Source organism: Cavia porcellus, unplaced genomic scaffold, assembly GCF_034190915.1.
Source record: "Cavia porcellus strain 051 isolate PalLab524CR breed Dunkin Hartley unplaced genomic scaffold, mCavPor4.1 scaffold_6, whole genome shotgun sequence".
Classification (NCBI taxonomy): domain Eukaryota; kingdom Metazoa; phylum Chordata; class Mammalia; order Rodentia; family Caviidae; genus Cavia; species Cavia porcellus.
Window position 1 is genome coordinate 65,649,419 of NW_026947489.1, and position 14,049 is coordinate 65,663,467.

At 33.8% G+C, this 14,049-nt stretch overlaps 1 protein-coding gene across 8 annotated transcripts in view; it reads left to right on the top strand.

The window, feature by feature from the left end:
• Usp32 (ubiquitin specific peptidase 32) overlaps nt 1-14,049 on the top strand; it is a 188,066-nt gene that overhangs the window by 119,257 nt on the left and 54,760 nt on the right. For all 8 annotated transcript variants that reach the window (XM_063250896.1, XM_063250894.1, XM_063250893.1 and 5 more), the window contains 3 exons: nt 2,831-2,914; nt 8,420-8,481; nt 11,693-11,795. In XM_063250896.1, the coding sequence (XP_063106966.1) occupies nt 2,831-2,914; nt 8,420-8,481; nt 11,693-11,795 (249 nt within the window). The remainder of the gene's footprint in view (nt 1-2,830; nt 2,915-8,419; nt 8,482-11,692; nt 11,796-14,049) is intronic.

Sequence of the window (14,049 nt, forward strand, 5' to 3'; positions counted from 1 at the left end):
ATTCCATTTATATTAAGAATAGAAGCAAGAGGTAGGCATAGTGGCACACACCTGTAATCCCAGCACTTGGGAGGCTGAGGCAAAGGAACTGTTGGAAGTTTGAGGCCAGCTTGGGCTACAAAGTGAGCCCAAGGACAGCCTGAACTGCATAATGAGACCCTGTCTCAAAAAGATTTAAAAAAAAAAAAAAAAAGAATAGAAGCAAACCCAACAGAGACATAGAGATAAAGATTGGAATCATGATTTCAAGAGTGGATGGAGTAATTGAGAACACAGTGGTACTGTTTTTTTATTTCACTATGGTTTCCCTCTTTGTTCTAAATATGAAGTGCTATGAAACTATGAGGAATTTATACTCCTTGCTAATTTTGTCATTGACACAAAATCATCAATAATTATTCAAGGAAAAAAGTAGCATTTTGAAATTAAGTTCTTTTCAACATAGTTTCTCTCTGTTCCAGCCAGGAATTTCAGTCCTTTATGGTCACTGTAAAACCACACAGTGAGTTGAAATAAGAACGTATTTATACCTTAGAGTCCATAGATTATGTAGCACATATATTACTTTTGTTGCCTAGATGTTGTGGAGAGTGTAGCTCTCCTTTTTTTAAAATGATAAATCAATATTTTTTAAATTTCATAAATGCTTAGTATCTTCAATATACTACGTGAAAAACTGTTTGCATTTTAACATCTATATAGTCATTATGAATATTGTGACTTACTCTTTTGTCTTTTAAAATGAATGCTTGCCTTGGTGTGTGTAGGATCTTAGGTTCAAGCTCTAGTACCCCCCCCACACACACACTCGAAAAAAAACGGTAAGTAAACCGTTTTTTCAGAAGCATGAAGAATACTAATGTATAATTATAGGAAGAATTGAAACTTCTGATAGCATTATAATATAAACAGCAATAGATAGGCTTCTGAGTCAGAAATCCTTTTAGGCATTGTGTATTAGAGATCCAGATGTTTAAAACACTGTACTGTATGGGAGGAGGGACTCTTCAAAATATTTCCTCTTTGTTTTGAGTAATCAGGACACTTTTTAAAAAAAAGTGATCATAATAATGATTCTGTGATTCAGTGCTAGGTATATCCCAAAGATTTGCCTACTCCTCCTTCCTGCTTTATCCTTTTTGAACAGGAGTTTGTTTAAACAAATAGAAATGAATTTTTGTATTTCTGCCTTTCCCTTTAACTTATTTTTCTACCTGAATTTAGAAAATTTTCTTAACTATTAAATCTTCACACATCTGTTGTTTGGTTTTAAGACTTTAAAATATGTACTTTACTGATTGAATGAATCCACTTTTTTTCTCTTTTGAAAATGGTACGTGCATGTATTTTCCTTGTTAACTGATTGCCATCACTGTAATTTGAGTCAAAAAAGAAAGTGAGGGTTAATATTATTAGGACATCTGTGATTGAGTTATCTTTTTTTTTTTTTTTTTTTTAAGGTAATGGGCAGTATTTCTTACTATATATCTAAATTCATAGAACCAGCTAGGTAAACTGTATGGTTTTGCATTTCCACCACTTGTAAAATTTTGTGACTAAATGCACCTGGGAAAACATAACAAACATATTAGTTTATTTTCTGTGTTATAGAAGATTTAGGAAAGAGAAGAAGAAATTGCTTTCCTGCTTCCAGCCAACATTTAGAATACTATTGACATACCTAAATAGAATTGTGTCATGAAACCAATAATTACAAAAAGGACAGTTTAAAATCTTATTTATCATATGATTTGTATATTGAAAAGAGAATATATCAATATCCTTAAACAGTAAAACTATACCTTTTTTTTCTTTTTTATATCAAGAATCAAACTCAAGACTTTGCACTTGGCACACAGGTGTTTGTGCTGCTGAACTATATCCCCAGCCCTTAAACTATAAAAATTTTGATCTAGGATTATTATGCAAACATTCGATTATATTTTGGCCTGATAAAAAATATATATATCTATATATAGGTATATATATGTTTATAGGTGTATATTTATACTTTTTTTTATATACATTGACATGACAAAACTGTTGCTTCATTTAGCTTAGAAAATTAATGCTAAATTGTATTTTGGGAAAAAGGGGATAAAAATTAAGTGTGTTATGTGTATGTGTTAACACCCCCCCCCACGATGAATATAATCATTATGTAAGTCAAATATACTAATAAACTTTTAAAAATTGTATTCTGGGGAAAATATAACATACATACTTATAAGTTCTTTAAATCTCTAAGAAGTCTGTTAGTATTGCTTTATCTTTTGAGGTCTTAGAAAATGTTTAAGATGAAAAAGCATAATCCAGAAAGTCTGCTTTTTTATTTCAAAATTAGTACATGCTTACCAGTCATGGTGGCGCGTGCCTGTGATCCCAGCAGTTGTGAGGCTGAGACAGGAGGATTGCCACAAATTGACGGTTAACTAGGCTACACAGTAAATTCAAGGCCAATCTGAACAGTGAGACCCTATCTCAAAAAAAAAATTTTTTTGCCCACCCACTACCTTTCATGGTTTTTCGTTCAGTAACTCTTAAAACAAAAATATTTTATTTCCCAGATCTCACTGGAGAAAGAAGACTGTCAATAAATGCTTTGTTACCATTGACTGCTTGAATAAAATTACAGATGGAATTCGTGTAAACTTTGTCACTTGTAAAATTTATACTGGCTGGCAAACTTTTCAGATGAATACATAGCATGTAATATAAGTTATTGTTTTGTTTCTGGGAACATAATAGGTTTAATGAGCCAACCTTATTTAAATGCTGTTTAAAAAAAAAAAGGAGGCTTTTAACATGAGATCTTTTTTTAATGTCTCAGATGGGTCACCTTATGCTGGAAGATTATCAGATCTGGAGTGTGAAAAATGTTCTTGCAAATGAATTTTTGAATCTCCTCTTCCAGGTATGTTTAAGATAAATGATAAATATGGAGGAGAGTAGTCCTAGTATCTTTCCATTATATAATGCATCTTTTCCATTATATAATAGCTAGAGTTATTACATGTAGACTGCAGAAAAATATATTATGTAAAGACAAAAGACCATATTGTCTCATGTGCTGCCTGAAAGATGGAAGGATAGAGTATAAATGCCTGCTGCAGCTTCTCTGAATCATGCTGTGGAAATGGGACAGCAGAATATGGATGGTTATTTTGTATCTCATGCCTGGACAGCACATTGAACGAGAACAATCCTACTTGCAAAAACCATTGCAATTCATTATTTTTCCTCATTGTCTCTCCCCCTCTTCTTTACCCACCCCCAGAATTAGAGACCAAACTTCTGCATGCCATTAAGGGCCCTTCCTGATATGTAAGGCTGTGTGAACAGAAAGAGGAAAAATAAGTACATACTTGTAAATTTTTCAGAATATACAACCTCTCAGGCTAGGAGATCATCTTAGCTGCAATGCAGCCTATTTCTTGAGCTTTATCCTTTGGAAAGTCCAAGAAAGATTGAAGGGAAGTGAGAAAAGGAATGAAAGAAAAGAAAGAGAGAAAAAAAGATGATAGGCAGGCTACTGTAACTGATTATTTAGTTATTGATCTTGCCAGATTCTAATTTTTTCTACTGAAACTAGTATTTTCACTCTCATTTTTACTTAGAACTTACATTTTCCCATGTTTAATAGCTCATATTTAAATTTATGAAGCTTATTTATTTCAATTTCTTTCTTTCTTTCTTTCTTTCTTTTTTTTTTTTTTTTTTTTTTTTATCGGTATCAGGGATCAAACTCACGACCACCTGCTTGCAAGGCAGGTGCTTATGCCGCTGAGCTAAATCCCCAGCCCTCAATTTCTTTTTATTTTGCTGTTTTGTAAAAGTTCCCCTGTGAAGGTCATTATGGTTTGGAATGTTTGTAACTGTCATAGTCTTTCATTTGGAATAAAGAATAACCTTTATCAACAAGTTAACTGTATTGGAATAAATGAATTTGGTCTCTTGACAGATAATGGCTGATTGTTATATATTTAAAACAATATAATAGCCCTAGATTTTGTATTTATATCAATCAGTTATATTCAGCTGGGATTTAGATTGATGGCTAAAAACATATATGAAAATAGTATAAATCAGTACTGTAAATAAAACTGACTTCCCAGATAATGTGAAAATTGGCCAACTATTTTTCACCTTATTTGAAATACTCTCTTTAGTAATAGGTACTTTAGGCTCTTTCACTATTGCTTTTTTTAAGGTAGCCTTATCTCATATTCATTGTATAAACATTATAATCACTTACATTATAATCAACATGTAGCTCTCACATAGTACAGCATTTTGAGTTTGCCACTCGTATTTCCTCGTTTTTATCAGGAACTTGGAATAGCACTATTTTTATGTAACTCTTAACTTACAAACAGGTATATACTTGAGATTTGGATGATTCTCTGTGTGTGTGTGTTTCTAGCATTTCATTATGAAAAAATGATTGGAAGGAGAATATCTATAATCTATTTCCTACGTAAATTTTATTATTATGTTTGCTCTACTTGCTTTATCTCTATTCAGATACTCTTTTAAAATTATTCATTTAGTTAAAATATGAATAAGCAAATGTTAGCTTGTTTTATTGTCTGTTTTTAGCTTAAAATTGCTATCATTGATTAATACATTCGGTGATAGAATATTGAATTATGCTTTTGTATTTTCGAAGATCACTCTTAGCTGAGTGTTTTGGGTTGTAAAGTGATAGTATATATTGGTTGGGAATTTGACTCAGCAGTAGAGTATTTGCCAGGCATGCAGGAGGCCCTGGGTTTATTTGATTCCTAGCACCACCAAAAAAGGGGCAAACTTAAATCTAGAGTGTAGTGTCAATAGATTTGTTTGGCTCGGGCATGGTGGCACATGCCTATGGTCCCAGGACTCCGGAGGGTGAGGCAGGAGAATCACCGTGGGTTTGAGGCCAGCTTAAGCTATACAGTGAGTCCAAGGCCAGCCTGAGCTATGCAGTGAGACCCTGTCTGGGGACGAAAAAAGAAAAGAAGGAAAGAAGGAAGGAAGGTAGGTAGGTTGGCTCTGAAAAAGGTTCTTCAGGTACTATTTTTCTTTCTTTCTTTTTTTTTTTTTCATGAGAAGGATGTCAAATATAATCAAGATTTTCTCTCTTACAAATCAGGCAAAAATATCAAATGATTAACAGTATGATACACTTGGGGCTGGGCTTTTAGCTCAGCGGCATTAGCGCCTGCCTTGCAAGCAGGCAGTCTTGAGTTCGATCCCTGGTACCAATAAAAATGAAAAAGACCAAAAAAACAAAACAAAACAAAAGTATGATACACTAGCTGTGTACAGGGGCGCACGGCTATCTATTCCCAGCTATTTCAGAGATGAAGGCTATACATCTATCTCTTGAGCTCAGGAGTCAGGACCAGCCTGAGCAACATCATGAGACCTTATCTCTTAAAAGAAAAAAATATTATGATAGGCAGAATAATACTCCTCTTATCCCCAGATATTAAGGTTTTAATCCCACAACTTATTAATATATTTTATTATTTGTCAGAATGATTATACACATATATCAAGTTAAAGACTCAGGGAGATCCAGATGTAATCTCATGCATCCTTAAAGATGTAGAACTCTTTTCTTCTGAAGGAGAAAGAACATAATTAACAGAAGAGTCATAAGATGCCAAGTTCAGGGGCCAGGGATTTAGCTCAGTGACATGAGCACCTGCCTGGCAAGCGCTAGGTCGTGAGTTCCATCCTTGGTAACAAAAAAAAAGTTTAAAAAGATGCCAAGTTCAAAAATAGAGTAAAGGGCCATAAACAAAAGAATATACAGCCAGTAGAAGCTGGGTAAGTCAAAAATTTTTTTGAAAGCCTCTAGAAAAGAATGCAGGCCTGCTGATGTCTTGATTTTAGCCTAATGAGGCTTTTGATACTAATTTTTTTAAGCCATTGAATTTATGGTCTTTTTTTTTTTAACAGTACCACACAAACGATACACAGGAATAATCCATATTTATAGGTTCAAAAATTTAGTATTGTATTGGTATCATTTCCCATTGGTTTGGGTATACTCACAGATCCCAAAACTTCTTGTTGTCTTAGCTAAGATAAAAATGGAAAACAAGGTTTGAGAACTTATATTACCGGATATTAGAACTTTTATAAAGCAGCAATAATTAAGACAATATAGGGGGCTGGGGATTTAGCTCAGTGGCATAAGCGCCTGCCTTGCAAGCAGGCAGTCGTGAGTTCGATCCCTCGTACCGATAAAAACGAAGAAGACCAAAAAAAAAAAGACAATATACTGTTGGCTTTAAATCAGACAATTGTGTCCATGGAACAGTCTTGAGTCCGTAAATAGAACTAGACATTTTTGTCATATATTTATAACAAAGCAGCATTACAATGCAGAAGGGAAGGTAAAATCTTAAATCAATATAGAGAAAAAGTACATTACTCTTACCTTGTATCATACATAAAAACTAAAAGGTTAAAATCTAAATGTGATAGCTGGGCATGGTGGCTGATACTTGTAGTCCCAGCACTCTGTAGACTGAGACAGAAGGATAGCAGTGAATTTGAGGCCAGTCTGGGCTACATAGTGAATCGAGGGCAGACTACACTTTGTAACGAAACTCTTGTCTCAAACAAACGAACAAAAAGTCTAACTGTAATTAGCAAAGTGTAGTTTCCAGAAAAAAAATACTGTGAGAATATGTTTTAATTTTGAGGTGACAGAGATTTTTTTTTTTTTTTTTGTCTTTTTCCTTTTTATCAGTACTGGGGATCGAACTCACGACTACCTGCTTGCAAGGCAGGCGCTTATGCCGCTGAGCTAAATCCCCAGCCCCGGAGGTGAAAGAGTTCTTAAGCTGGTCATATAAAGTACTAATAAAGGAAAGAAATACTATATCGGACTTCAATAAGATGAACTTCAAAAAAAACAAAAAAGATGAACTTTTTAAATAAGAGATATGATTACGAGAGTGGAAAGATAAGAGAGTGGAAGATTTTTATAATACCTGTGTCCAACAAAGATAGACAAAGGGCACACGAAGAAGAGATGACAACAAGGAAAACACAGAATCTCTTTTTTTTTTTTTTTTTTTGTAGCATGGCAGAGTGATACAGAATCTTCTTTTAAAAATGTGCAAAAATCTTGAATAATTACAATAAAAAGAAAACATCCAAATGCCTAATAAATTTATAAAAATGACTTTTTTTCTTGCATCAGGTTGATTGAACTCAGGAAGGCCTTACACCACTGGACTACTTTCTCTTTTTTTATTTTTAATTTTTATTTTGAGACAGAGTTTCACTAATTTACCCAAGTTGGTCTTAAATTTGTGATCTTCATGCCTTAGCCTCTGAAGTAGATGGGATATGCGTTATTGTGCCTGGCTGGCTATGTCTTTAGTTATCATGAAAATATATTAAAATCATACTTGTGATATATTAGAGACCTACCAGAATGATTAGTTTTTAAGTGATACAAACTATTATTGTTGATGACGAGCAAGTGAAACTCACACATTGCTGATGGGAATAAGTTGGTATAATTATTTTGGAAATTGATAGTATGTATTGAAACTGGAATGTACCTATACCCCCATGTCACATATACCCATGTGTATATCCTACAGAAACTTGTTCACTGACCACCAAAAGCTGTATGTTCTTGTATGCATTCTATTGCACCCTAAAACAGAAAATGACCTAAATACCTATTTACAGTAGCAATACCTATTAACAGTAGCAATACATATTAACAGGATAAATTGTGCCACATGCATCCAATAGTATTACAACAATGAAAACATATTGTATGAGAACATTCTACTTAAATATAGAATATTGGGATGGGGATATAGCTCAGTAGTAGACTGCCTGCTTTGCATGTGTGAAGCCCCAGCACCTCAAAAAAAAAGTAGTATTAATGATATATTTTGAAAAATACTTGTTTCCTTTTTCCTCCTTCTCTTTCCCTCTTCTCCCTCTTCTCTCTTTCCTGCCATGTTTCTTTTCTTCCTTCCTGCTTTCAGATTTGAAAATTAGATTCTATTTTTAAAATAAAAATTTAAGCCATGCCTAACAGTGCACATCTGGACAACAATCCCAACCACCTAAGAGGCTGAGGCAAAAGGATCAGAAGTTCAAAGCCAGTATAGGCTATCAAACTCAAACTTAAAAAGGTTGAAGATATAGCTCAGTACTCCTTGGGTTCCATTCCCATTATCAAAAAAAGAAAAAAAATTTTTTAGATACACAACTGAATTTAAAATTTGCTCAAGTGAACCACTGATAATTCATTTATCAGTTGAAAACTACTGGTAATTCAAATTCCAGTCTAAAATGTGGATCTCATGCATGGAATGTAAAATATGTAATTAAGTCATTGACACCAGTCAATAAACTTTATCTTTCTTTTTTTTTTTTTCCTTCCTTGTAGGTGTGTCACATAGTTCTGGGGTTAAGACCAGCTACTCCAGAAGAAGAAGGACAAATTATTAGGTAAATTTGTAGGCTCAGTTTGTATATTGTTTCATTATATAATTGAAATTTCTATCATCTAAAAAATAAATATCTTTGGAGCCAAGGGACTGAATAATTGAGAAGTCAAATTCTGTTAACATTAAAATTGCTTTGGGGCTAGGGATGTAATTCTGTGATAGAACACTTGCCTAGAATGTGTGAGGCGCCGGGTTCAATCCCCAGCATAGTGGACAAGGTGGGCCACACAAAACTTCATATTATAATTGCATGAATATTAAATTTTTTAATTAAAAAGATATGGAAAGTAGCCGTTTTGCTTTGACACAAAAACATTTCATGTTTCAGAACTTAGCACAAGATATCCATAACATCAGTATTTATAAATAACTGGCATCATATACGTACTTATTTATATGCTCACGATGATATTTGTAAAATATTTACAAAAAATAATAATATGCTAGAATTGTTTATTTTTTGTTCCTATTTAAACCCAAAGTCAGGCTAGGGATTTAGATCAGCGGCACAAGTGCATGCCTGGCAAGTGTGAAGTCATGAGTTTGATCCCTGGTACCAAAGAAAAAAAGAAATTAAACTCAAGGTCAAATAAAATCGTATTTTTATATTTTATAATGGTATTTTAAAATTATTAGCAGTAGCCCTGTTCATCCTATTATCTTGATTTTTCTTTAAGTATATTGGGATCATTTAGAAATAAAGTCCTACATCTTTGCCCAAGGATTTACTTAGGATATATTACTTAAAATAATATTATCTGGATTACATTAAAAAGTCTGTATGTTTTTATTGCTATAGTTCAATTTTATTACCTTGAGAATCTTTCACTCTTTTCTGGTGTTATTGCTATTATACTACACGTTTATATAGAAAGTTTCAGAACTAGGACAGAGTCTTTACTTTGCTTTTAGAATAAATGCTCAGTATGATTTTGGTCAGTTCACCTTTTCTAAAAAGTATTATGGAGCTGGGGATATAGCTCAGTGATACAGGTAAAAGTTCTGTAACTTTTACCTACCTGCTGACAAATGGAAGGTCCTGAGTTTGATTCCTGGTACAAAACAAAGTATTATGCATACAGAGCCAGGCTTGATGGTACATCCCTATAATCACAACATTCAGGAGGCTGAGACAGGAGGATTACCATGAGTTTGAGGCCAGTTTGGACTACATAGTGAGTTCAAAGCCAGCCTGGACTGTATATTGAGACACTGTCTCACACATACAAAATGTATTATGAATACAGTGGTTCATACCTGTTATGTCAACTACTCAAAAGGCTAAAGCAGGAAGATTGCAAATTTGAAGCCACCCTGGCCAACTTACAAGATTCTGTCTCAACATAGGACTGAGGATATACCTCATTGCTCTCCATATTCAATTCCTACTACTACGCACACACAAAAAGTGTAATTAAGTATTTTGCCTTCAAATGTCTAAGTGGTTTCTTCCACCTTGAGATTTCTAGATGTAGGGCATTTTACTGAAATTGTTATTTGAAGTACCTGAGACCAAGCTCATATACTTAGTATTTAGTTAGACAATGTTAGTTAAATAGCAGGTATGTTTTCCAAGTTTTTAACTGGATTTTTAAAATAGTTATTTCTTTCTCTTTTTAAGAGAAAAAAAAGCAAAATAGGAAAAAAGGGTAGAAATAATACAGAATTTCAAAACAGTAACAGAAATAATCATAATAAACTGAAGGAGTAACAAGATCCAAAATGTATAATAATTAATTGTAATAATGAAAGGGAAAGAAAGTGCTTGAAAGGAAAGAACAACTTGTAGGTATATGCATATAACTATGTATGTTTTAAGTGTGCAAGATAGATAACTATACTACTAAGTTTTTATTAGTTCATCAAACAATAATTTGCGCTGTCATTGTTTGATGTCTTCATTTTTTATGCTTTGATTTTATAACTTTAACAACTACTTCTAAGATAAAATAGTTATTTCTTAAAAAAGATAAGCGTTAGAACTGGGTGTGGTGGTGTTTGCTTCTAATTCTAGCACTATGGAGGCTGAGGGAAAAGAATATAAAGTTTGGGGGCTGGGGATTTAGCTCAATGGCATAAGCGCCTGCCTTGCAAGTGTGTGGTCATGAGTTCAATGCCTGGTACTGATTAAAAAAAAAAAAAAAAAAAGGATATAAAGTTTGGGCTGGTGGTTTAGCCCAGCAGCACAAAGGCTTGCCAGGCAAGTGTGAGGTCGTGAGTTCAATCTCTGGTACCAAAAAAAAAAAAGTATCAAAGGTTCAAGGCTACATAGTTGAGTTCAGGGCCAGCTTGGACTATAAGACCCTGTCTCACAAAAAAAAAAAAAAAAAAAACAAAACCCACTGATGATAAAGCAACCTTTCTTTCTTTTGATGCTTAAGAGAAAAGTTTATAATTTTCTTTCTTTCTTTTTTTTTTTTTTTTTTTTTGTACCCGGAATTGAACTCAGGACCTCACATTTGCCAGGGAGGCATTGTGCCACTGAGCTAAGTCCCCAGTCCTTATAATTTTCAGATGTTATTGATAATTTTGCCTTGATTTTCTGTAACTTTTACCCCCCAAAGAGTAGAATATTTAAGTGCCTGGGTGTGTATAATTAAGACATCATAAAGAAATACTTAAAAGACTTTTGTTGACTTTTTTTCCCTTGACAATCTGCGATCTAATCTTGTACCATGGTAATATACTATGAAATCAGTATGACTTAGCATAGAAATAGAATGCTATGTAGACCATATGTAGTTTCATAGTTTATTCTATAACTACTCATAGCTTCCTGTTTTTTAAATAGTGATAAACTTCTATTTTCAAAGAAATTTATTTGTTGGGCTGGGGATGTAGCTCCTTGGTATAAGTGCCTGCCCGGCAAGCACAAGGTCATGAGTTCAATCCCCTGTATCGCAAAAAAAAAAAAGATATTTATTTGTTGCCATAAGTGGTGGTAGGCTGGTGGTGCACACCTGTAATCCCAACACTGGAAAGATTGAGGCAGGAAGATAGCCACAAATTTAGGGCCAGCCAGAGTTATGCAGTGAGACCCCATATCAAAAATCCAAAATCAAATAAGAGCCTTTAACTTGTGATTCTTCTGCCTCATCCTCGAAGATATTCACCACCACACCCAGCCCTTTCTAAAATTTCTAATGTTAAGTTGTGAGTGTTGGCCTCAGTTTCATCCAACTTCATATGTTGAATTTCTTTTGTGTGTACAGAGGATGGTTAGAACGAGAAAGCAGATATGGTCTGCAGCCAGGACACAATTGGTTTATTATCTCCATGCAGTGGTGGCAACAGTGGAAGGAATACGTCAAATACGTGAGTTAGATTCCTGTTTATCTGTGTTTTTATAAGAATTTCAATTCCATCAGATGCTGTGTGACTACTGGCCAGGAATGAAATGTTTCAACTTAAAAGATGTAAAAAGGAAAAGAATTAATAGTTATGTAATATTTGCTACAGAATGAGCTGTGTTCCACACTTCCACATAAATGTCTTCCCTTTAAGAAAAGTAATATTGGGCACTGAGGCACCCGTATGTGTCATGCACTTCATAGCTCATTTAATTCTCACGCTATCTCTGTTAAAAAAGTGATATTATATCCATTTTACCTGTGAGAAAGGAACTTGCTACTGAGAGAAAGAGTACCTAAAGATCATGCTCAAGATAGGTCCTGAATTGAACCTCAGGACTAACTTTAAATACCTTTAAATAACTTTATATACTGAATTCTCTAAACTGTATCATTTATACTGTCCTTAGTGAATTTACCTTCTCCATTAAATAGTCAAAGACCCTTGAGTGAGAAGTATTAGTGTACTACTCAAGAAATTGCACTTTATAAACAATAGTAGTATTCAGATTGCTACAGAGTAATTTAACATCGTTCCAAATAAAATGTTAAAGAAAAATCCCCATTATTAAGTAGTCTATTTGGGAGGGGAAGATGATAAAAGAATTAAGATATGTTATGTACATGTACTGACTCCCCATGAGTATTGTAACTGTTACTAATAAACTGTTACTGTAACTATATACTAATAAAAATAAAAGTTACAAAAAATTAAATAATTTTTTCTAATTTATTTATTTTTGTCTTTTTAAGACAAGGTATCACTGTGCAGTTCAGGTGGCCTTCACTTTGTAGCCCAGGCTGGTCTTGCACTTGCAGTAATCTTTCTGCCTCAGCCTCCCAAGTGTTGGAATTACAGATGTGCACCACCATACCTGGCAACATTTTTTTCAGAACTACAAAATTGTAAATAATGCCAATGGCTCCATCTGTGGAGAGTTAATTAGTATATAGGGTTACTATCACTTACCAAAATACTAAAATTCTAATATCCTAATTTGTATTTTTCTCTATATCCTTTTTTGTCACTGCTTATAATCAGAATATTGGTAGTTGGATAGAGTTTTTACATCGTCTACTCTATCATTCTTCTTTGTCCTTTTCCCAATCATAATAGTACATTTTCCAATGTAAAACTTTTTTAAGACAGGGTCTTACTATGTTGCCCAGACTGGCCTCAAACTCATATGGTGATCCTCCTGCCTCAGCCTCCTGAGTTCTGGGCTTACAGGTGTGCACCACCATGGCTGGCCTCCAGTGTGTAAAACCTATTCAGTGGCAAACATGGACCTTGGTACCTCTGAAGGAATAAAAAGAGGCAGATGACTTTGAGGTTCTTACAAGTAGATAATTTTGAGCATAGTTATAAAAACATTAAAGCATTAGTCTTTATTTTGAAATACCTTTTGGTTTTTCTGTTCTTTGTTTGGCTTTATTAGTTATTAATGTCTCAACTAAGTACAGGCTGAAATAATAGGCTAATTTCACTTTAGATATATTTTTCTTCTCTGTAGAAGCACAATAGAAGTCTTTATTTTGAATGTGTAATCTTTTTTTTTTTTTTTATCTTTTTCCTTTTTAACGGTACCAGGGATTGAACTCACAACTGCCTGCTTGCAAGGCAGGTGCTTATGCCACTGAGCTAAATCCCCAGCCCCCATTGAATGTGTAATCTTTGTAAATAGAATACGTTGACAGTATCGTGAACTCATCTGTTCATGCCTGCTACAATCCCATATATTCCTCTCTTCACTCTGGTGTTATATATTGTCAAATATGTGTGCATCAAATGTAGGCATCAAAATCTATTTCAAAATGGAAACTATTGCAAGAAACCTGAGAGTGTTGGTTTATGTAGAGAGAAAAGAAGCAGAAAACTATGACAGCTTATTTAATAACATGTTGGAAACGTTAGTGGAGTAATAAAAGTCCTTTCAGAAAATACCTATTAGGAAAATGCCCTTTACTAAATAAAAAGTAACTTAGTTATATCTAGAATATGCAAAAACTAAATAACATTAGCTCTCCAAAATATAAAGCTCCCCAAACATAGGCAATTGAAAAAAGCAAACACTTCTCAGAAGTACAAATGGCCAGTAGGTACATGAAAAAATGTTTAGCTTCCTTGTCCATTAGGGAATATAAATCAGAACAACACTGAAATTCCATTTTACTCCAGAAAGAATGGCTATTATCAAGAACTCAAACAAACAAAAAAT